The following is a 22,824-nucleotide window of genomic DNA, read 5'->3' on the forward strand; positions in this document are numbered from 1 at the left end:
GGGCAGCTAAAGAGGGTGTTTGTGCAACTGGCAGACACTCAAAAAAAAAAATGTGAAGTGAGTAGCAGGCGGAAAGAGGCTAAGAGAAAGGCAAAACAGAGGAAAGAAAAGAGAAAAATACTGTGCCAAGCTGCAGTTGTGGAGTCCTTGACTGGGCAAAGTGCAGAAGAAGTTATATTGCCACTGTCAGATGACATGATCTTCCTGCAAAACACTGACAGCCTTCACCCAACCGTTCTAGTGAAAGGCCAAGATCAACTTATTTCTGAGGGCAGCCTATCTGTTGGTGCAGCCAGTGAAATCCAAACATATCTAACTGGCAAATCCATTGAATGGAACCCATTTGCTGTGTAAACTATTGGTGCGAGATTATGGTTTGATTTACTGTGGCACAAGTACATTAAATGTCATGCGGTTCTGGAAGAATTAAAAAAACCTCAAAGCTAATGATATCAACCTTCAAACTTTTTTGCCCCCCCCCCCCCCTCTTCCCCAGATTCAAAGTAAAACCTTTCTGACCCCCCCCTAAATAGGGGAGTAAACTTCACTTACCCCGCCCTCCCATTTGCCAGCCCCCCCTTCCCATAAATAATGAACACTCCCTAACTGACATTAATTTCAAAAACTCGACACATGACTTACAGAGGAGAAAGGCGTTTACAGGAAAAAATACAACATAAGCTAAGCAGTTTTCTACAGCCGTTTTCTTTGCATAGTTTGATGGCAGTGATGAAAAGAATACACTCTGTTTTTTTTATAAGAACCTTTTTTATAAGAACGTCGAGGCTGAGATTAACCAAAATTTTAAGAACGTATTAAGAACATTCCTCAGGCTGAGAGTCGATTACGGACGTTTTTATTTTGCTAATCTGTATATAAAATCAAGGTACCAAATGTAAATTAACCAAAATGTTTTGTATAACATTAACAGTGGTGACACACATCTAGGTTTGTCATCAGTAATCAGCAGTAGTTCTTGATACCATATCTCAGCAGGCAATGCACTTTGATAGGTTTCCTGGTTACCGAAATACATGTAGTGTATACTATGTAATTTAAGAAAATCTTAAGAACGTTTTCAACCTCAAATCACAAAAAAATATATAAGAACGTTCAGCCTCAGCTCCAAAATTAGACGTTCTTATAAAAAAAAAAACAGAGTGTGTTTACATCAGGTAATTAAGGACAGTTGGGAAGCTACCTCAATGTACTAGGGAATGGAGAGTAAGCTTAGAAATATGTGACCCTAAATTCTCTTTCTGGATTTTAATAGCGTTGGCTAATTAATATTGAACACTTTGAAGTTACATAAAGGTATGATTCTACCTCACATAGTTTCTTTTCTTTTTTTTTTTTCTTGTTGGTAGACCATATTAGCTCTGTGTACATGATTGATTAAATTGTCTTATGTCACAAACTAATCTAGATTGAATGAAAATATCACTGTATATCAATCGTCGGCTCATGTATTTTCTCCTACATTAGTCCGCTTAATACGGACACTTTTCTGTGTGACCCGAGTGACACGCTCTTATACAAAGTTAGCCTTGCTGTATGGACACTGACATAAATTGTCTAATATACAGTCCGTCTGACTAAAACACATGCTGAAAATGCCAGTGCAGAGCAAAGTCACGGAATATTTTTAATTGTTACCTTGTCAGTCGTGTTTGAAGCACCGAGCAAACATTGATTTTAGCGAGAGACTACTTTAATATTAAGGTTTATTCAGTGTTAATTTAAGTTACAGTTCATACATTAAACATCGTTCTGTTGCTTTCAAATTGTAATGCTTTAGTTTTGTATCGATAAATCATAATGATACAAAAACAAAACCAAAAAAAAAAAATGTGTTCGTGACGTTTATTCTGACAGCCCGATTAATACGGATACGCAGATAATACGGACACTGACTTTTGAGTGTCCCTTTGCTGTCTGTATTAACCGGGCTCCACTGTGTTTTGTTATCTTTCTAGGGGCCTCCGCGGGAGTCTAAGTGCCCGGAAACTGAAAAGGACGTTGCTCAGACTCCTCAGTGCCTTAGGAGCAATCCTGTTCTTGTTCGTCAATTTAGTAGCCGCCATTTTGTTTACTGCATCTTAGGAAAAAAGCTTGGGAACTAGCAAAATCCTTTTGAAACCAGCACTCGTGCCCAGGAACGGTGCCCGAGTACTACCCTTCGAGGTAGTGGCCGTGCCTGAGCACGGTGCACAGATTTTTGCTCAGGCACCTACAAAAACTTAGGTTCAGACTAGTGCCCGTGCCCGAGAAGAGAGTCGATTTGTTTCTCCTCTTGCTCTTTCTCCCGGTGTTGAATTGGTCACATAATTGACTTTGTATTTTGTTGTCTTTAAAATTTCTCTTTGTTTTTGTGAAACGCTGTTGGGGATGCAACTTCCCGCCAAACAAACTCGGGCGGCAGAACAGCTTCACACACTTGAATGTGCCATTTGCATTGGTTTTCCTGTGGTGCTGCGTATGTACGTACGGACGGACAGTGACGTCATAACCAAAACCAAATTTCTCGCATCCATACATTACCAAATTCTTACGGGGCTCCGCGTTCCACTATAAAATATTACGAGCAAATTAATAATTTGAAGGTTTTTACTATGCAAAGACAGTACAGGTTTTCGTCATCAAAGGCATCCGACAAAATGACTCAGCTCAATTATGAACGCCAAAGCCGCTTGGTAATTTAACTAATCTGATTAGATCAAATTTATAACCAATCAGATTAAAGCTTTCACCAAGAGCCTCCGACAGCTCGTCTCACTCAATCATGAAAACAATGAAACACAGTCGTCACTTGTCGCCTTGTCGGCTACAAAATTATAAACGTTAAAATGGATCAAGGTGAAGAAAATTTATGGTTTACTAATGTTTGGCTTGTTTGTATCATTGCTCAGGCATCCAATCCTAATAGGGATCTATCTATCTACCATTAATTTGCCTCCATCAAAATTCTGGTCTGTTCCTAGCTACTGGTAATGGTCGATTGTGCTCTAAATCTAAATCCCCCTGCTTACCATGGAACAAGCCCTGGCAATGAGGGACGATTGTTTCGGAAAAGGTTTGGCCATCTGCTAAGAATGTCAAACGGTAACTATATTAAGGGAAAAGGTAGCATTTGGCTGGTTCAGAATAAAACTGAAATCATCGGAACTTTACCAAAAGGCTGTGTAATTAACGTTTATGTTGACCCAAATTGGCAACTCATGCCAACCTAATTTATATTCCTATTCCTTTTGCATTTCCTAAGTTATGTAAAACAGAACCAATTCACTAAAGAACGGATTGAATCTTACGACCAATACATGTACTAAATAACAGCGTCACTTACATCTGTAGATCCAAGGCAGCTGACCAGAGATCCGGTTATCATTTAAACTGTCTATTCATTCACTGCTGAAAATTAATGGCCTTGCTGGTCCGACATAGAGGTAAGTCATTCGGCAAATGCGAGAAAATTATACTTAACAATTATCCTGCGAAATCGCGAGGAATATCGCCTGATACTTAGCCGACAAGATCGCAGGCCGAGTTGGCTAATTTCAGGGGGTATTCCACAAGATTGCCCGCCCGAGCGGGATAATTGTTACCCTAAGCGGGATTATTGTCACCAATATTTGCTGAGCCTGAGATGAATATATAATTGTGAGTAAAATTACTCGGATGATGATCAAAGAAAAACAAAGTACCATCCGAATAATGTCAGTCTTATTTGTTTGTTTCAAATTCTCACGCGTTAATCAACAGAAAGGCGCAGTCAGGCGATCACATGGTTAATCGAGAATCCTACGCCAGTCAATCGACAAACTGCTCCTGCCTCAGGCAAAAAGTCAGTATTCTTCTCTTCCATTTCAATGAGAAAAAGCATTCACTTCCTCCGTGAATGAATATCGGTTTTCTCCTACCTGTTTTATCAAAACAGACATCGATGAACCAGGCTATTTCGGGTGTAAGACTCGAGCTGATAATGCGTGTTGGCACTTTGTAGCATAATTTCCTTGTGATGGCATCACCGGTTGACGAACCTTTATAAATTACCCTCGGAGATAAGCTGCTTCAGGTAGGAATTTTAAAAGTGCTTTATTGGCTTCACTGAAAAAGTCCACGGTTTTCCAAGATAAATTTTTTTGTTGTGCGGCGGTGAGTTCAGATGGTGATCGAAACCCGCTCGAACCGGCAACAAACTAGTTTTATTATAAAAACTGCCGTCTTTAATGTTTCTTGAAGTTTCACTGTAACGTGAAACTTCAAGAGACATCAATTCATCTCGTTTACTTCCCGGCTTTCAAATTTTGTCTCAAATTCGTTTTGAAAATTAGTGCTCCCGCGCCGCGCCAGGTGATTTAAGCAGCATATGACGCCAATCCTCGCCCAATGAGATCAATAGAATCCCTTTTATCACCTGATTAATTATACTAAAAACAAATAAATTTCACTCATCTGCTGTGAACAGGAAGCATTACTGGTACTCATGTCAAAATACGCTCTGAAGTAAGGCCTAGGTAACCAAATTAAAAAAAAAAAAATGACACTACTGTTGGGAAAATTAAACTGAAGAAATTTGTTTCTAGGGCGATTGGCGTCAGTATTAAACACTTTTAAAGTTGATGTAAATTCCGGACTGGTTCCTGCTGCGCTAAGTTAAAGGAAGAAGGAGGACTCATTTCTTGCTTTTATAAATATACAAATTTCGACTGCATCGTTATCGCAAGTACAAAGTTTTGATCGGCTTCTGGTATAAACATTGCGGTAAACAAACAGAAAAAGAGGGGAGTGAATGGGTTATAACGGTGAACAAGGAATTAAAATGGTTTTATTCTTTTCATATAGGCACAGTTTGAACATTTCTGCTTATTAGTTTTGTTCTCCTCATTAATATTACGAGGAAGCGGCCTGTCTAATTAATGCGATACATCAAACCATTATTGAAGTAGAGAGTGTAGGCAAGAGAGTGTAGGCAAGCGTAGTGTCAACAACCCTGTCAACACCTGTCGTTATGTAAGAAGTACTCACTTTTCTCCACAAAGAAGGGATTTCTAAGCAAGAAAGGTGTGCAGCTCGTTTCAGAATGAGAAAGAGGACTTGTTGCTATAATAATTATCATATATACTTGGAGGTAATTATCTCTTGTATTTCCAGTCTAATGCGTTATTTCGTTGCTCTAGCATTTTATTTTCCTTTCCTTTCCTGTAGTTTCCTTTCCAAAATGACAGATTAGAGTATGCATCGAAAAGAACTGAAGCCTTGGCTACCAATAGTGATTTTTAAATATCTTTTTGTTGTTTTCGCTCAGATTTGTCGGATTTTTTTGCATGTCTCTCAATTCCTTTAGGAAACACTACCTCGATGTTTCCGCCCACTACTTCCCGTATCCAGTGTAGTGATAAAAACGGGGATCTTTCACATAATCGTGGATTTTTACTCCAAACGAATGCAAAAAAGCAAAACCATCTCAGGACAACGTTTTCTCAAGGAATTGAGGGCCATATAAAGAGTGAACGACGTTCCGATGACTCCATGTTATCATTATCAAGTTCGAAATACATGGAGTCATCGAAACGTCGTTCACTCTTTATATCGCTCATTTTTGTTCTAAAGTGTTTCACGAAACCTTTTATTATCAGAATTGAGGGCCACATGCAAAATAATCCGGTGAGTCTGACCTACAGCAAGAAACGATCTAAAATGCTCTATTGGTAGGTTATGCGCCGAGCCCTTACCAGTCAATGTGAATTAGCTATAGAGCCGCTTGTGCTTTACTTGTTCACAAAGTACAGTTGTCTGCTATCGCAAACACAACCGCTAGGCGGTGTAATATAAATACAACGTGTATAGAATAATAAATACTGAATAACAACATGTATATGAATAAATGGGATTAAAATGAAAGTGATAGATTGTCGGTGAGACAAACCGACATCTTGCTAGACGTGTTCGCGAACATTTAACATCTGATAAGAATTCGCATATCTTCCAGCACATCAATGGGTCTGAAACATGCAAAGCTTTGAGTTCAGAAGCCTTCTGAACACAGAAGTGTCGCGGAGTGCTCTCCATTCTTGACACCGCCTCCACGTCGTTTCAACTCAAAATAGAGGAGGCTTTGCACATTGGGTGGGAAAAATCATCGTTAAACAAACAAGTCAATCATGTCCATCTATCGCTTTCATTTAATTTCATTTATTCATATCCATGTTGTTATTCAGTAATTACTATTCTATACACGTTGTATTTGTATTACACCGATTAGCGGTTGTATTTGCCTTCGAAACTGAAGATGGATGTAGGGCATCCGAAACATCTATTTCAGACCGTGTGTTGTTATTTGAAGACTATTTCTGGCCTGCTGTTACTCCGTTTTACGTAATGTTTAAAAGTAGCATTTAAGGTAGTTTGTGTAACAAGTAACTAATGCCTTAGTGCAGCATTACATGTCAACTAACTTTGTTTATGAGGTCTATAAGTATAAATTCTATAAGAGGTCAATTTTGCATTGTACCCTTACCATTCAGCATATCACGTTGTAGTCTTTTAAACTACTCCAATTTTAACGTCCTTTTAATGAATGTTTTCTTAGATCGATGTTCAAAGCCAGCAGTTGCATGGAATATATATTAGAAGGCTGTAGCAGAAGGAAGGTTCATTTACACTGAAGCATGGTTAGAGAGAAGAATGAAGATCTTAATCGACGAGGTCTGGGTACAACATGGTTTACAGTTTTTGCCAGTGAATATATTCTGACATTTATTATCAACGCCTTCACTCTCATCGCCTTTGCAAGAAACCGCCACTTGCGCAAGCGCAGTACGTACCTGATAATAAACCTGACTGTGGCTGATTTACTGGTTGGAGCGGTTTCAGGACCGCTGCACATTTATCACACCGTCACGTTTGATCCTGGAAGTGGTTTCAGCTGGAAAAAATTTATTGTTTTAACCTTTGACAACGTATTCACGGCATCTTCCATAGCTTATCTTTCATTAATTTCTTTAGAGCGCCTTTATGTAACAATTTATCCATTTAGGCAACGTTTAGTCAGCGAATCGATTTACTTTCATATTATGCCCTGCGTTTGGTTACTTGCCTTAATTCCAGCATCTTTAGATGCTTTTTTCTTTCTGGAAAAACCATTTGTTAGCCGGTACGTTTGGGCTTCATTTATTTCCCCCGCTTTTCTGATACAGACAATATCATATGTTAGTATTACTGCAAAAGTGAAACGTGATCCCCCTATCCAGCGGTTTGGTGCAATTGCCTCGGAGAGAAAATTATCAGGAACGTTATTAATAGTTACTTTTGTTTCCGCACTGAACATTCTGCCCTGGGTTTTTTATGCTTTCTTTTATGAAGACATAGTTGATGAGTTGTCCAAAAACACAGAGTTCTTTATTACTAACTCTGTCAATGCATTATTTTACGTTAATTCCTTTATTAATCCAGTAATTTATGCCATAAGAATGCAATCATTTAGGAAAGCACTGTACAACAAAACGCAACTTATTTGGAGGAAGACCGCAGTGTCAAAACGCGTCCAACCCATAGAGCTTCAGTCAATACAGTCGAACTCCTATTAAGTGGTCACCTATTAAGCGGCCAGTTATCAAGTCAAAGTTAGTATAATACTGTAAATATAGCCCCTGTTAAACGGCCACCTTTGGCCGTCCCGATGAGGGTTCTTTTATTGTTTATACCTCTATTACTTACTAACGACCACCAAGAATTTAGTACAGGTAGTTTGGCCTTGCTTCAGTTGAAAAACGTCATGGCAGATAGGAGTGGCAACTAATAAAATTTATTACGGGCAACAGTTGTCCCAACGCTACAAATGTGTCATTGGTATTCAAGTAAATTGACGTTTCTACCACGGCCTTTTGCTAATTTCTGACGATCCCATATGAAGCGGCCACTTGGCATTTCCCCAAGGGTGGCTGCTTAAGAGGGGTTCGATTGTATAAGTTCACAGCATGGTAGTGTATAAGAATTAGGGCATAAGTAAGTATGTAGTGTACTAGGTTGGCTTGTTACACGTTGTCCTTTGTCAGTGTGGCGTAGATACGCATTTCGGGAAGAGGTTTAGATCATTGCCTCGTTTTCTCGTTTTATCTTCCATAGCCACACAGTAGGTCATTTAATGCATGAACTTCAAGACAGAAAATTTTCGTGTAACCATTCGATGAAAAGCTCCACTTTACTTTGCTATTGTTATGTTTGATCACGAAAAAGAATTGTTATCGATTATTTTTTGGACCAGGGCGGGGGGCGGAGAGCAGGATGATTTTAATCTTCTGTTTGTGATATAATAAAATGCTGCACCGGTGGTTAAAATTAAGTTTACGCAAAGCTACAACCTAGAAGACTTTTTTATGTCAGCGTGTAACTAATTTTAAGTAAATGTGTATTTCACAGTAAACTGTGTGGTCATGAGATGACTTTCGACACACCTCACATGAAAAGAACATGTTGTTTCGAGCGGGAATCAAACTCACGCCTCTCCCGAGCGAGGATCTTTGCCCGAACAATAAAGGAAATTTTGTTCTCTGATCAGTAAGACCCTTTGCACGGAGATTTTATTGCGCGATAGGCGAGGCTCAAAGCCGATAGAAAAAGAGAGCAGTCTATTACTCCTCACCAACTATCAAATACTACTCCCAGTCTGATTGGCTTAAAATTATCACGTGACGCGATAGTGTTCCTCCCCGGAGAGACACTATCAACGCATAGAGTCCATCAAGCAAAATGCCGGGATGGATAGTACTGCATGGCGAAAAAAAATACCATTTATTTTAGAAATTCTCAAACAAACAGGTTCCTTTCATTGTAAATTGCTGCACTGTAAATCCGAAATGCCAGTGGTTTATCGTCTTACTATTTTTTTTTATTTTAATACGATTTTACCATCTCTGTTTGAACAGTTTTCCGAGGTTTTCGAGAATTCATGAAATCCAAGACGGTGGATCCAAGTCAAAAAACAAAATTGAATAGAATAAGTTGAGTTTAGTAAAAAAAGTAAAAAAAAAGGAAATACCAAAATATGTCAAAAGAAACATCAATCAGATATTTCAGTTTTTCAAAAAGGCTACAAAGTTTGGTGGTGTTTGCGCTAGTGTTAAAAAAGTTCCCCTTCCAGGGTGAATAGGGTTGAACATAACTAATATATTATTACAATTCGAGAACCGGCAAAGACCGAAGACAAATGAAAATATTAGGATCGTGTTAAGGAGGCTCGAAAAAGTTTTTAGCCGCGGGCGCGCACCTTCCCACCCACGCCATAACTAAGATGAACACGTAAGGGAAAAAAATCAATAGGTCTATGTGGTAGGTGACCGACTTAGTTTTTGAGATAATTTGCAAAAATTGAAATTTAGAGGCCCTTTTCGTGGAGCTGACCTGTTGTCATGGTAACCGTGATGACGTCAGAATTATCCAAAAGTATTGCCCAAAAAACCGAGTTACAAAGCTGTTTATAGTTTGTCCACATGATCAGATACAATTTTTTGTCATGTTTCATAATGTCACAAATACTACAACAATGAAAATACCTTTACGAGCCTCCTTAAACTTTTGTAGTGAACTAATCTATTCTGAAGGAATGGCTCCGATTAGAAAAACACAGTAGAAGGGAGAGGTATTAAGCCACCCAGGTAGCTTTTAATTTGTTTTCATGTTTCGAAAACATGAGGGAGGTAGGGGGTGGGGGGACTCAGGGGCTTTATTATTTTGCACCCTCAGTTCGGGTGAATTCTATGTCGGGGTCAAGAGAAAGCAGTCACGACAATATTACGGGTAAACAAATGCAAGTTTATTATTGTGGCTAGTTTAAAAAGCAAAGACCTGAAAATTTCACATTTCTTTTTTTCTATGGTTTGTTTATGTTAATAAAATCAGTACAACGGATACAAAATCAGGGCAAAATCGTCCGATACCTGCTGTCCGACTTTCTACCATGTGGTGTGCGCAAGGAAATTATTCGGTAGGTTATAATGTCTGATATAGTACCACGTGACGGTTTCGCGGTTAAACGAAATTAATTGAAGGATTATAATATATCACAAAAGGCTCACAAAGAAATTCTTCAGCTTCGTAGCTTACAATTCCTGTTTCCAACTAACGGCCATTGCCTTCAATAGCCTCCTTTGCTAATGGAAAATTTGAAGCTCTTTTCGAAAGCCGATTAACGCTAATCCACGATAAAACGTTAAACAAGGTTTTCATTTCTCTCTTAAAAAATGTTTTAAAAGCTAACTTTAAGCTAACAGTAAAGGAAAGCCAAAGTAAAAACTAAGGACAAAAATCTTTTGAAAAAATGTCTATCATGAATAGTAATAGTAACCCAGGATTAGTCTAATCGGGCTTTGAACAACTTATCCATGATCGATCTTTAATCATTTTATAGTTTAAAAAAAATGTGGCAGGGATTATCCATGCGCTACGTAGTGTTTTAAACATTGGACACACGCATAAAGTGGAACAGTTTCGGGCTATACAAAGCAAAAACTACAGACTATTATTAAGCAATTACCAGAGGCTATTTGTTCCTTCCAAAGATCGACAATGATCAATCATTTACAACATGAAGGAGTTTCGAGAATATGAAGCTAAAATTGCCGACTTTTTGAAGCATAACAAGTTGGTTGTTTGATCTTCACTGTTGTTGTCAAGTTCAAATATTGGTTTATTTTAAATGACTTCAAACGTGTCCAAGACGTACTCATTGGATGTGTACTGACTGAAGCTAGGCTCAAACGGGAGTTTTTCTTATTTTCCTCTGCGAAGACTAAAATGAAATAAAAATAAAATATAACAAGCTAGTTAGAAGATATACATTATTCCGGTTTGGTTGCCGCAGTCTGAAAGGTCGATCCCACCTTTTACTTTCCAGGGTGTCAACCGTAATGAATTGTAATAGCGTTAGGGACCTTAATATTAGGAAACTTACGAAAACTCGACGGCCACGGCAACGGCTACAAGAACGCCATAAGGCAAAATGTTTAATGTGCTAAACAGTGCGGTCCCAATGTATTTTTTTTTCAAATTTCTGAAAAAGTGCGAATAAATCCATTAACAATGTTTCAACCATGGTAACCTAAGGGGAAATTAATTCCTTAAACTCATTAATAATTCATGAAGAGAAAACAAAGAAATTCACAACCGTGAGGAAGGTTTGGAAGTGTGGTCTTAATTATCATAAAATTTGATGAATTTTGCTTTGATTTCCTCCAAGAACTATTAACGGTTTGAAGAGCTATATCAAACACTCGAAAGTTGATTAAAAAAATTCGGCTGCGCCTCGTTTTTTTACGGGCACCTCTCGGTGTTTGGAAATCGGATGAAACAATCTTCCTCTTCGTGTTAAAGAAAGATGCCAACGGCTTTGATAAATATTCATTGTCATATATGGACAATAACATTTCAGTAGCAATGTGTTCATTAAATAGAAAAGAATGATGGCCAGTTTTAAACTGAGAATTCCCCCCAAAATGTGTATTTCCCTCCATGTTTCTCCAGACCACAGCATATGACCCCCTCAGAAGCGCGGAATATGTTCAGTATTCGCGCGCGTGCACGCATGAAAACTTTGAACTGAACATCTCTTACCTTACAACTATTAAGAGCACAATGCAAAGGACCACCGCTGCGCCAACACCTATTACAATCCACTTCCAGGTGTCGCTGCTACTGGGTCGTTCGACCGGTTCATCTGGCGGTGATGCTGTAGGCTTGAAAAAAGCTTCCACCTGAAGTATGTTTGCTCCAATAGCGGCCCCGATCGCTGGTTTGTTCCTTAAAACAATGTTAAGGAGTGCACTGTTAGGCAGTACCGAGAAATTTGCGATGAACAGCCCCAGCGGCTGCTGCACGTAAAAAGCCACCAGAAGAGAGCCTGACGAGTTGCTAGGAAAACCAGGCAGTAAGTGAACTTGGTCAGCAGTGTAAAGTTCGAAACGAAGGGCCCGTCTGAAGAAGAAAATGAAGAAACGAGTAAATAAATAAACAAATAATTAAGTAAAGGAATAAATGAACAAAAAGTCGGCTTTATCAAGCAGCTTCATTTACGAGCACTACTATTTCATGGGTTAACTTAACATACTCTACAGACTTAAACACTGTAAACTGATCTAAACTCGCTTTGTTGTATGATCATGGAGAGAATCTTTCGCAATTGCAAATTATGTTAACTAAACTGGGTCAGGGTATAAAAATGGCTCTAAAAATGATTTAACTTTCACTGAAAACATACCTTTTTCGCCTTGCTTCCTTTAGTGCACATTCTGTTCTGTTCGCATTGCAGTAGCTTGAGGTGAAGGACGCAATGTTTACTTTGAAAGCCTTGTCAGTCTCAAAATCCCATTTAAACTGTCGAAGAAAAAAGTCAGCAGATCTTTTGACCGAGGGCATGTAACACCTCGAAAGTGTTGGAGTAGTGTTAAGTTATATTTAGTAACAATTTTGAGTTCTAAGATTTGGTTTCGTATTTACAAGAAAGATAATGCTATAATAAGCAACATACAAGCACAAAAACTATAATAAAATTTTTTCAGGATTTTGGAAAATAATGACTTCATGTTAATTGCCCTAACACTCAAAAAGATATAACTATCTTGGCACTTCTGAGGCCTTGTATGCATGTCTACCATGTCCATATGCTGTAAATAGCGTGAACGCCTTGTTTAGAATATTTCCATAATTCTGACGCCTTCACGGGAGAGACATCCCTATATTAAATCAGGCACTTGACAGTCGAATATTAAGATAATATTATAAATCAAATCTTCATCATCCAATTAATCTTGAATTATCTTCATTATGGTATTGCAACCTTAATTTCTGAATCATTGATCCGGCTTTTTGGACAATTCGCTTGTGAAGGTGAATGTGTTGGACTTTTGTAAGTGCTTTCGTTTAATACAGGCACAGTGGAGTGTTTTAAAATTAATTGTTGGCTGATTTTGGGAGCAGGTGGTTGTAGCATATATCATCAAAATACGGTTCTTTTTATAGACAATACACTTTTTTTTTGAAACCCTCCTTTTTATCTTTGGCTTTTTATGTTTACTTATTGACTCAGAATCAAGACTGTAACGAATGGTTGCAGAATGTTTGTTTGTTTTTTTCACTTACGGTGCTGTTAGGTAACAATGTGATCTGCAGAGCTTGCTCTCTCTCTTGCCTTGATGGTTCACGTGGTACAGGAGGCAATTGGGTGGGAATAGTTTCGTTCTTTGCCAGACCTTAAATTTTTTTCAATTCAATTCAATTTATTTGCCATTAACAAAAAAAATACAACATAAATACATTATAGACGACACAGAATATTCTTACTATTACAATATTCATACTTGACTATTTATAAAAAAAATATATAAATATTATAAGCATATTGCTACAAGACAGGAGCCCATTACTTGGAGCGTACCGCTTCTGTACTAACCCTTTGCTACGGCGATTTCACACATCAGTCTATTTTTAGATATGCATGGGAAAACTATTTTCGGTGAAAATCACATGAGAATTATGCAAAGTTTGACACTTGTTAGTAAGGCTCCCGTGGGAGACTGGATTTGTGGTAACTTCAATCTTAAAATAATTAGATCTGCAAAAACGGTGTTACCCGATTCTATAGGAGTTGTACGATCCGGGAAATGATCTCTTAGGGGCATGTTGGTAGAGTATTCTTAAAAGAGAAATACATTTAAGATATAAATAATATGCAGTCACGCGAGGGCAATTCGGTTTCGGTGTTCATCCACTACATATTTTTCTCAAATATTATTTTTTAACATATTTGAATTGTAATTCCGAAACACATTAATAATTCATAAGTTAACTGACCTATCAAATGATCGATAAAACATCACATGCAGTGGTTTTAAAACCCGATAAAATATCCTTCTTATTAGTGTGCGATGTTTAATGTTTTTCTCGTATGCTAATTTCCAACGTTCATGAAAGCATCATTGTTATGAACTCTCTTGACACACGCTTTTCCAGGAATGTTTTTGAAGACGTTCAAAAAACTCGCACCACGTGTTTTATCGGGTCTAAAACCACGAGGCTTTAAATCCCTATAAAACACTGCTGCCCGTTTTTTAAACTTTACATTAAAACTTTTCTGTGATCCGTAAGCACCTTAACCCACCCCAGTAATCCAGTGAACAGTAAAAGGCATGAACTGAAAGGCATGATTCTCAACTACAGATCTACAACTGGTGTTAAGTGTGGTAAGGGGATGGTATCTTGGCTAACGCAATTTTGTAGCTTTTTGTGCTGTTCTACTGGTGAAGGAAAACGTCTGAAAATCATAAATTGTCATCGGGCGTGCGCACTTTGCTAGTACAAGTCCCCAGCCGCGCATAAGAAAGAAAAATACCTGAACCTTGGAGGAAAGGAGGTAGAGTTGCAAACTTTTTTCACGAATCGGAGATTACCCAGTATTCTTTATAATCTCACGGAATAAGAACGCTTTAGAAGAAACTGTATAAATACACATGTTTATGACTTCATAACGTCTATGATAAAGGAACCCTTAAAGTCTCCGGCGTTTTACATCCTGTCGATCGTTAATTATCGACCTTATCTTTTAATCAATCCAAAAGTGTACGGACCTGTGTACCGCTAACCACGAAGAACATAGGTAATAGGTGTACACCAAAGGTGTGTGCCGTACACTTTTATCTGTTATGGTCACGTGACGTGCCAAATATGGTTTTGGCTCGGAAATCTTGAAAACCTTTTCCAATAGAATGTGTTCAAACAACTTTATTTCTGTAGTTAGTGTTTCGAAGATAGTAATAATTATGCCATTGTTAGGAACTTTTCTATAATTAACAATATGAAAGGTATGAGTCTCCCCCCTTAACAACCGGAAGAGCATTCACTCTTCCAAGAGCGTAGGGTTTACCTCGAGACTGTTAACGTGATTACCTCTGCATTTTCCATCAATAAAGTACAGGCCCTGATCACATTCACACTTGTACGAGCCGCGGGTGTTGACGCACGTCTGAAATTCGTCCGTGCAGTTATACAAGGCATCATCGACACACTCGTTAATATCTGATTTAAGCAAAGAAGAAGACAACAGATAACACTTTAGACGTCTCGGTATCATTCCACCGTTTGAAAGTATCATAGTATAATTCTCTTAAATATCTTTAGAAAGAACGTTACAAAGAGACAAGTGTCAGTTGTTTTGAATATGGCCATTTTGTTTTACTGGAGAATAAAAAAAAACTATTTGCAATTTGATCAATCAACTCTTCGAAGAAGTAGATAGAGAGTTTGCAAGGTGGGCGTTTCATTTAAAGTAATAAACGCGTAATAATAAAAAAGAATCTTATCGATCGAAACGTAGTTAAAGAGAAATACTGAATTTTATAAGTGAGTTTACACTAAGTTTATTTTGGCAATTGAAGCCTTTACTCATCTCAGTTCAATCGTTACGTGATACAATCAAGTTCTCTCGGGCTTTCTACTGTTACTCTCTCGATACATCAACTACCTCCATTCCCAAATATAAATTAGCATGTAATAAAAGGAAGAACGGGGAAGTGAGATCAAAAACGGCTGTCAAACTCTCACCTTCACAATCGAATCTATCTTTGGTTAACTGAAATCCCATCTGACACGAGCAGGTGTAGCCTCCTGGGATATTTTCACAAATCTGAGCGCAGCGATGAAGAGGCTTGTCTGGATCACACTCATTAATGTCTAGGATGATGGAATATATATATCTTTTATTAGATGTGGTGTATAGTCGCTGTATTTCTTTTTACGTATTTTGACGAGCCCGCAAGGCGCGTCGAAATATAAAGAAAAAGAAAAAATATATAAAGCGATACTACACACCAAAAATCTAATAAGAGATTTATTATCTGATTAGTAGAAAAGAAAACTACAAAGTAAACCATAAGCACGCTGAGCGCGAACGCGTTAGCAAACCGGTTTTTCGCTGTACGAATAACCATTAATTAAACCATTCTTTTTATAGTACAAATAAATAACTGTATGAATATCGCGCCATATTTGTACTCGTTTTACGCGTTATTTCAACAGCACAAAGTGCAGTTGGAGACTAAGTAAAATGGATGGTTGTTGTACGATGTGTCTTTAATGAACTAACTTGTAACACTAACAGGGAGCGCGATATCTTTAACCATACCACTCCCATGAATTACTTCATGTACGCTAAAAAAAAGTTGTGATTGATCGTGGAAACTGCTTCTCGCATTAAAAAAAACTTGCATTAAATTTCAATTTGAAGCCTGGGTAAAAATACAGTTTGCATGCGATAGTTGTCAGCAGAATCTTCCAGTAATGCAAATATGGTCGAGTAGGTCGGATGCCGTATCCCGCGTGAACGTTGAACTAGATTAAGATTAAAAACTATCCCGCACCTTTGCATTTCTTTCTATCGCTCTCCAACTCATAGTTAGCAAAGCAGGTGCACGCTTCTTGGTTGCCACTTCCTCGATAACAAACTTGTTGACAGCCGTGGTTAGAAGCACATGGGTCCGCAGCTAAAAATAAAACAATTGTTGCTTTGAATAGCTCTTTACCGACCTTAACACAGCATTCCACGATGCTTTGAATCTTCGGATATTCCATACTATCAAAGGTTTGTCCTGGCCCTGGTCGTTGAAATTGCATTTGGCAATGAAAATTATCAAGCGAGAAACGAAAAAAAAAATGTAAACAAGTAGCAGAAACAACCTACGAACGTGAACTTCATACAGAAGTTTCCCCGTAACAGTCAGGCGAAATTGCAATCCTGAAAACAGGCTTCCAAGTCGGGTATACGCGGTCTCACGACGGCCAGACCGCGCTCGCTCCCCTCGCAGATTTTCTCTTCGCCCTATACCCCACTTGGGAGACTGCTACTGTAGCACTCCTCTGATCTGGAGAAGCTATGCAAGTATCCAACAAGTCAGTCTCCTTCCAGCTGGGATTATAAACAGCTTTAAATAGCTTATTTATTTATGAATTAAAACATAGGATTGTTTTCAGTTAATCAAACGTAGGATATGTGTGCAAGCGATTATGCGACTGTATGAAAGGTTCATCTGAGGTTCAAAATTGTAGCTTTATTACCTTTATATGCATAGTGGGCGGGAGAAACCTCGGGATTCCGCAGTGGTCGGGGATAAGGCTAGAGTGAAAAGACCTCTGACATTTTTGACTAGGTATAAATCATGACATGGTGTGAAAACTCCGTTTCCCGAAAGTCCCGGTAACTAACCGGGCCCGATAACTGTCTTTGATGACAAATGTTTCTTAACAGAAGTCAATTTTTGTTAGCTTTGAACACTAAATTTTAAAATCTTATAATTCCATGACAACATTGGCCAAGTACCATGTCTTTAATCACTGTGTAACCGACCAAAAAAACATTAAAAATATACTTATGGGGCCTGGTAAGTTACCGGGACTTTCGAGAAACGGCCCCTGGAACCCACGCCCTTTCTTGTTGCCAACCCGCAAATAATGCTAGAATTATTCTGAGGGCAGTTTGTGTTTTAAAATGACAATCGAAGAATGGCATTTTTTACGACAAAACTGACGTATTGTGTTATATCACTTACCTACACACTTCCTCCAGTCTGTAGGATCTGTTTCAAAATACTGGTCGCACGAACAGTTGTAACTTCCCTGCGTGTTGACACACTGCTGCATGCAGTCACTTGATGGCTCACATTCATTGATATCTAGGAGAAAAGTGTTGACTACCTTTTATTCCGAAGCTCGATTATGGATCATCAAGTTTAAAACTGCCAAAATATCTCAAATTTTTCGTGTTGCAAAAATTCTGAAACAAATATGTAACTCCAGAAGGTTAAAAGAACCAAACTATTGCTGGCCTCATATGTGGGTTGAATTTGTTGTTGCTTCCCGTCACTGCTCCGAGGGTTTTCCTCCCTTCACAAAAAAAATTAGGCTCGTTGTGACACATGCGATTTTTATGAAAATTTTGTCGCACTTCACTACGACTTCAAAACGTATTCGTAAATCAGCTGCGATTTACATACATACTTTATTGGCTCGTCCCCACGGGGCTTTTCAGAGTCAATTTAAAATTACATAACTAAGTACAAGACAATAATAAAAGAAGAAAAGAAGAAATAAAGCTAGTGAATTAAAGTGCTACTACGATCAAAACTTCATGTCACGTATGAAACAAACATACGTTCTTTACAGCTTATCCGATGTGGCTGTACCTGTCTTGGTCACTGAAATGAAGTTTGGGCCCCGCAAATTGAAAATATTGAGCCTTGAAAAGTGGTGTTTTCGAGTCCGCCATTATGAATTTATGTTCCAGTGAGCCCGCGGTATGAAAGTGACTGGAGTTGCGGTATTTTTATTCAAACCTATTGTGTTTTTGTCGTGACGTAATACTCTCAAGTCGCTGATCGAGCGAGTACTGTAGTTCTCCTTCAGGCGACGAATTTCAGAGCTGTTTTGACCACAGAAAGCTCTCCTGGATCGTCTTCGCATGATATAGGCAATGGAAATGAAGAAGTCTAGTTCCGTCTGAAGAAGAGGCAGCCGAATAAGTTTAGCAGCTAGCTCTTTTGCTACAAGAGGAGGAAGAGCAGACTTTGCTGAGTCGTTCATCTCTCGAGTAAGATATTAGAGATAGAGATTAATATTTAGATGTGTTATTTGCTGTATTAACAAAACAGGCAAGCTTTAAAAGTGTAGTGCCTGAGAATCCGCAACAATTTCAGTTGACTACTAGTCACTTCATTCCCCGGAGGGAGGCTAACGGAGACTCAGTTGAATTGAAATCGAAGTCAAGTTTAGGTTTTTAGCTTTGCTTTCGAAAGTTTGCCTTGGTGTTAAATTAGAGTGCTCAGTGAAGTTTCGGTTCCGAGCAAATTTACTGTTTTTGCGCTTTTTTACCATGGAAGAAGAATATAAATTGTAGTGAAAAGCCCTGTACAATGGCTTGAATTTCAGCTGATCGTTCCCTTGCAATTGATGCTAAGTTTCCTCTTGGTTCAATATTTTCTCAGGTGCAAATGTTCAAATTGCTCCCTTGAGCGACTTACCAAGCCTGGAGAGTGCTGGTGCTGCATGGACATCATGGTATCCAGATTTGAATAAGTACAGTTATCAATAAACAAATAAATTTGCAAGGCAACAACAATTTGCAATGATTTGTTTTCTTCCCTTGCATCATCCTGAACAATGTAATAGTAACAGTATAGGACCTAGATTTTAGCAAGGCATCTATCTAACTCAAAGTCCGCTTCTCGACATTGCTTATAATTGCTCTTCTAACTGTTCTTGACCCTCTAAGACAGAGTTAAGCCGACCTAGGGATGGCAAAGGAGACTTTAGAACGTATCCAAGAGACAGTGGTGGCATAGTTCTCTCCTTTCTTCGCTGCGACTAGCTCTGCCAGCCTGTCATGGTATCTCTTGCACTCTTCTCCCATGCCGCCTGTTGTTGTAAAGACTGATGGTGTAAATGTTCCCTGTTCCACGTCCATCACTCTTTGCGTATACAATCTCTTCTTGTCGTTCTCATGCTGCATGAGGTCCAGGTCTCTACAAGAATCAGCGTTGGGGTAACATACCCGTGCATCAAAGAACGCTGACCTTTGTCTTTCCCAAAAACCTCTGGCATGGATTTCTAGGCGAGCGTCGGGAGCTCTGTTAGCTCCGCTTAAAAGCGACTCTCCCGTGAGCTCCTGGAGGATGGGCTCAATCTCGACATCATTGCAGACCATGCTGAGCATGTCTGCCTCAAGTTCCCTTAGCTCATTACGGCGCTGTATTATGAAGCCGCCAAGCCTGCAGACCATGGCATGATCAACATTAAAGACATCGCCACACACGCAAATAGATGGCTTGTCGGCAATTTGCCAGTCATATCTGAGCTTTAGAGCGTCTCGAAACTCGCCCTTGTTCAGACTGAAGCCCATTTCATCGATCGGCATGACTACCAGCCAGTTAGATGTACCTTTTTCAGAAGCGAGTTCAACGGCGCGTTGTGTCTTCAGAGTAAGAGAGGTCTTGATGTCATTCAGTCTTGTTCGAAACGTTTCGTTTTTCTCTCTTCGCACACTCTGCTGCAGTGAACTAACAATGGCATCATCTGGTGTTTCATGGGCTTGTAATAATAATAATAACAATAATAATAATAATAATAATAATAATAATAATAATAATAATAATAATAATAATAATAATAATATAAACAATAATAATTTTTATTAAAATATTCCACACAAATTGCTATTTACAAGTTAAAAGTATATAAAAAGAGCTATTAAAAACCTATTTACAATTCATTTCGATTAAAAAAAGATAATATTTTCAAGCAAAATTTCAGTAATAATTTTTTTAGATGTTCGATTACGAAAAAAAAACTGAGACTACTTTCAAGCATAATGTTTTTGTAAAGAAAAAGAACAAAAAAACAAATGTCATGAAGTTTAAAAAAAAATGAAATTCGGCATTTTAAAATCAGTTCCACTTGATAAAAAGAAAAGGAAAAAAAACAAAAAAAAACAAAATACGCATCTCTCAAATGGCCCCTTCTGCAGTTTCAATGTCAATGTCCGCGTTCTTGATGCCACGTTGAATTCTTCGAAATGTCCTAGAACCTCTAAGACAGACGAGTGCAGATCTTAACAGTGCGAATGAAATTCGGCTTCTGATCCATGACATGGTTTTGGCATATTGCTCCCCTTTCTTGATAGCAATCAGCTCCGCTAATCGACAATGGTATCTCAAGCATTCATTGCCCATTCCGCCGGTTGTAGTGAAGACCAAAGATGTAAATGTTCCATGCTCAATGTCGAGAACTCTCCTTCAGTACAGGCGCTTTTTCTCATTCTCATGCGTACGATAGATCTGTTGCGGCTCCAGGTCCTTATACAATTCAGCATTGGGGCGGCAAACCCTTACATCAAAGAATGCCGATCGTCGTTACTCCCAGAACCCACGTGCATGGATATCCAATCTCGCATCTTGTGCTTTGTTGGATCCTCTACTTAACTGTTCTCCAGAGATGTCTAGGAGAACTGGCTCAGTCTCAACGTCAGTGCAAACTGTACTCAGGAGTTCAGCCTCCAGATCTCTGAGCTCATTGTGACGCTAAACGACGAAACCTCCTAGTTTACAGATCAGTTACAGTTACGTTCACCAAAAGCGAGTATTTATTATATAGACAGGAGTGTTTTACTGGAAAATACACCACTCGTCAAACTCAAACCGAACCTGAGTGGCGCATTTTCCATATCCTGACTAGCGAGGATGTTGATAACGTCATTTCCCGCTTTTTCACGGTTGTTTGTGCAAACAGTCGGTGGAAAATGGCGAGCGATAGATTTGTCTATATGATAAAAAGAAAATTACACGGTGGCTTGAAGATATGAATTTGACTTTCTAGTGTTAAAAAAAATATTTTACTAGTACTCACTCGCTGTGCTCGTTTGTAAAATATTGTTTAAATAAAATTCGTATCTTCGTGCCGGCCTGTAATATCCTCTATATATCCGGGTTTAGCAGTCCTGATATAAATTGGTACATACACGCCTAAAGCTTTTAACCTCTAGAGAAAAGAAAAGAAAAGAAACTTTCAGTTTTTATAAGCGTATGTCTTGGAGAAATAAACAACAAAGATTTTACCTTGACAGCTGCTTCTGCCTGCAGTTAGCTTGTATCCACCATAGCAATCGCAGAGGAAAGTTGCAGGCGTGTTGATACATATTTGCTCACAAGTGTTTGTTTGACTGCTCTGGCATTCATCTATGTCTAAGGACAAAAGCATGGAATAATGAATTCTGCGAACACTCAGCAATTTATTTTTCTGTTAACCGGCTTGTCTCTCGTAATAAGAGTATAGACGCACGAATGGTCAATTTTCTGGTACCCAGTGTGTGGGTCTGTCCATGACGGTAAAAAAAAGGTACATTTGTCCATTTATGAATTTAGATCGTCAAGATGACCCTATTGGGCGACAAATCCCTGTTTCGGACATATATGGAAATTCCCTCATGATGCAAGTAATGAACTTTAATTTGTAATTTTAATTTGTACTTTAATACTAGTCCTTTGTAGTTTCATTTGAGGACTTATCTCTTTTACGTTACTGAGTAATTTTGAACGTGACATATCCTTGTGTAATAGCTTTCTTTTTATAAAGGCCTACCACCTCCAGCGCTTTTGAGTTACAAATTGGAACGGAGAAAGACATTGGTAATAGAGGGAATAAAAAGGGAGGCCAAAGCTTTTAAAAATATCCAAAATATTTCCAATAAGCAAATCAAAAGGAAACAATAGCACTGCACGTATAAATGTCATTGTTGCTCATATACCGCATACATAAAAAAAATCCCAGTGTAAATATGACGTGACATATTCAACCATCATTATCCGGCTAATGAGAGTAAAAAAAAGTAATATTTAACATTCACGCGTCATTTTGTACGCACCTGCACACTGTGCACCGTTTCCAGTGTAACCGGCTGGACAGGGTCCGCATGTGTATCCACTGGCATTGGCTGGCGGCGGAAGATCAGTGCACTTCACCCCCACGTAACATGGCTGACCATTCAGATCACAGGCGTCAATTTCACTATCACAGAATCTTCCCGTATAGCCCCCTTGACATGCGCATCCCATGTAAACAAATTTGCTGTCAGTGTTGACGGAATCACCTTCTTCTGGCTGTACGCACTGGCCACCTTGTTCGCAGGCGCACATGTTAATCGTTGGATTCCAGATGGCGCTGGCGCCTTTGTCGTCAGTAGCAACGAACGACAGATTGAACTAAAATAAAGGAGCAACGAGACTTTTTATTTCCTTT

The 22,824-nt window shown here is 38.7% G+C and overlaps 1 protein-coding gene, 1 long non-coding RNA gene and 1 pseudogene across 6 annotated transcripts in view; 1 reads left to right on the forward strand and 2 right to left on the reverse strand.

The window, feature by feature from the left end:
- Positions 1–1,707: 1,707 nt before the first annotated feature.
- On the reverse strand, positions 1,708–3,609 carry LOC146484981 (uncharacterized). Its single transcript, XR_014863485.1, has 2 exons — positions 3,344–3,609; positions 1,708–2,568 (listed from the first exon to the last, which is right to left on the reverse strand). It is a non-coding gene; the product is annotated as an uncharacterized LOC146484981 (long non-coding RNA).
- On the forward strand, positions 3,360–8,757 carry LOC146484982 (neuropeptide FF receptor 2-like). Of its 4 annotated transcripts, none has more exons than XM_085103879.1 (2): positions 3,360–3,443; positions 6,590–8,757. In XM_085103879.1, the coding sequence occupies exon 2, from the start codon at positions 6,669–6,671 to the stop codon at positions 7,584–7,586; it is 918 nt and encodes a 305-aa protein (XP_084960005.1). In that variant the 5' UTR covers positions 3,360–3,443; positions 6,590–6,668; the 3' UTR covers positions 7,587–8,757. The 4 variants fall into 4 exon arrangements, with proteins under 4 accessions (XP_084960005.1, XP_084960003.1, XP_084960006.1 ...); XM_085103877.1 differs by lacking the exon at positions 3,360–3,443 and adding an exon at positions 3,824–4,072; XM_085103880.1 differs by lacking the exon at positions 3,360–3,443 and adding an exon at positions 5,006–5,128.
- Positions 8,758–9,795: 1,038 nt separating this feature from the next.
- Positions 9,796–22,824, reverse strand: part of LOC146484983 (uncharacterized) — a 55,582-nt pseudogene continuing 42,553 nt past the window's right edge. Inside the window, exons 12-21 of the transcript XR_014863484.1 lie at positions 22,451–22,787; positions 21,645–21,770; positions 17,589–17,711; positions 16,404–16,526; positions 15,589–15,717; positions 14,935–15,063; positions 13,132–13,241; positions 12,251–12,366; positions 11,608–11,967; positions 9,796–10,786 (exon numbers count right to left, since the gene is read on the reverse strand). The product of XR_014863484.1 is annotated as an uncharacterized LOC146484983 (transcript). The remainder of the gene's footprint in view (positions 10,787–11,607; positions 11,968–12,250; positions 12,367–13,131; positions 13,242–14,934; positions 15,064–15,588; positions 15,718–16,403; positions 16,527–17,588; positions 17,712–21,644; positions 21,771–22,450; positions 22,788–22,824) is intronic.

Source organism: Pavona decussata, unplaced genomic scaffold (genome assembly GCF_977016875.1).
Source record: "Pavona decussata unplaced genomic scaffold, jaPavDecu1.1 SCAFFOLD_28, whole genome shotgun sequence".
Lineage (NCBI taxonomy): Eukaryota > Metazoa > Cnidaria > Anthozoa > Scleractinia > Agariciidae > Pavona > Pavona decussata.

What these genes read in the sequence shown, in the direction of transcription:
- LOC146484982 (XM_085103879.1), top strand. Translation starts at nt 6,669, where the DNA reads ATGGTTAGAGAGAAGAATGAAGATCTTAATCGACGAGGTCTGGGTACA.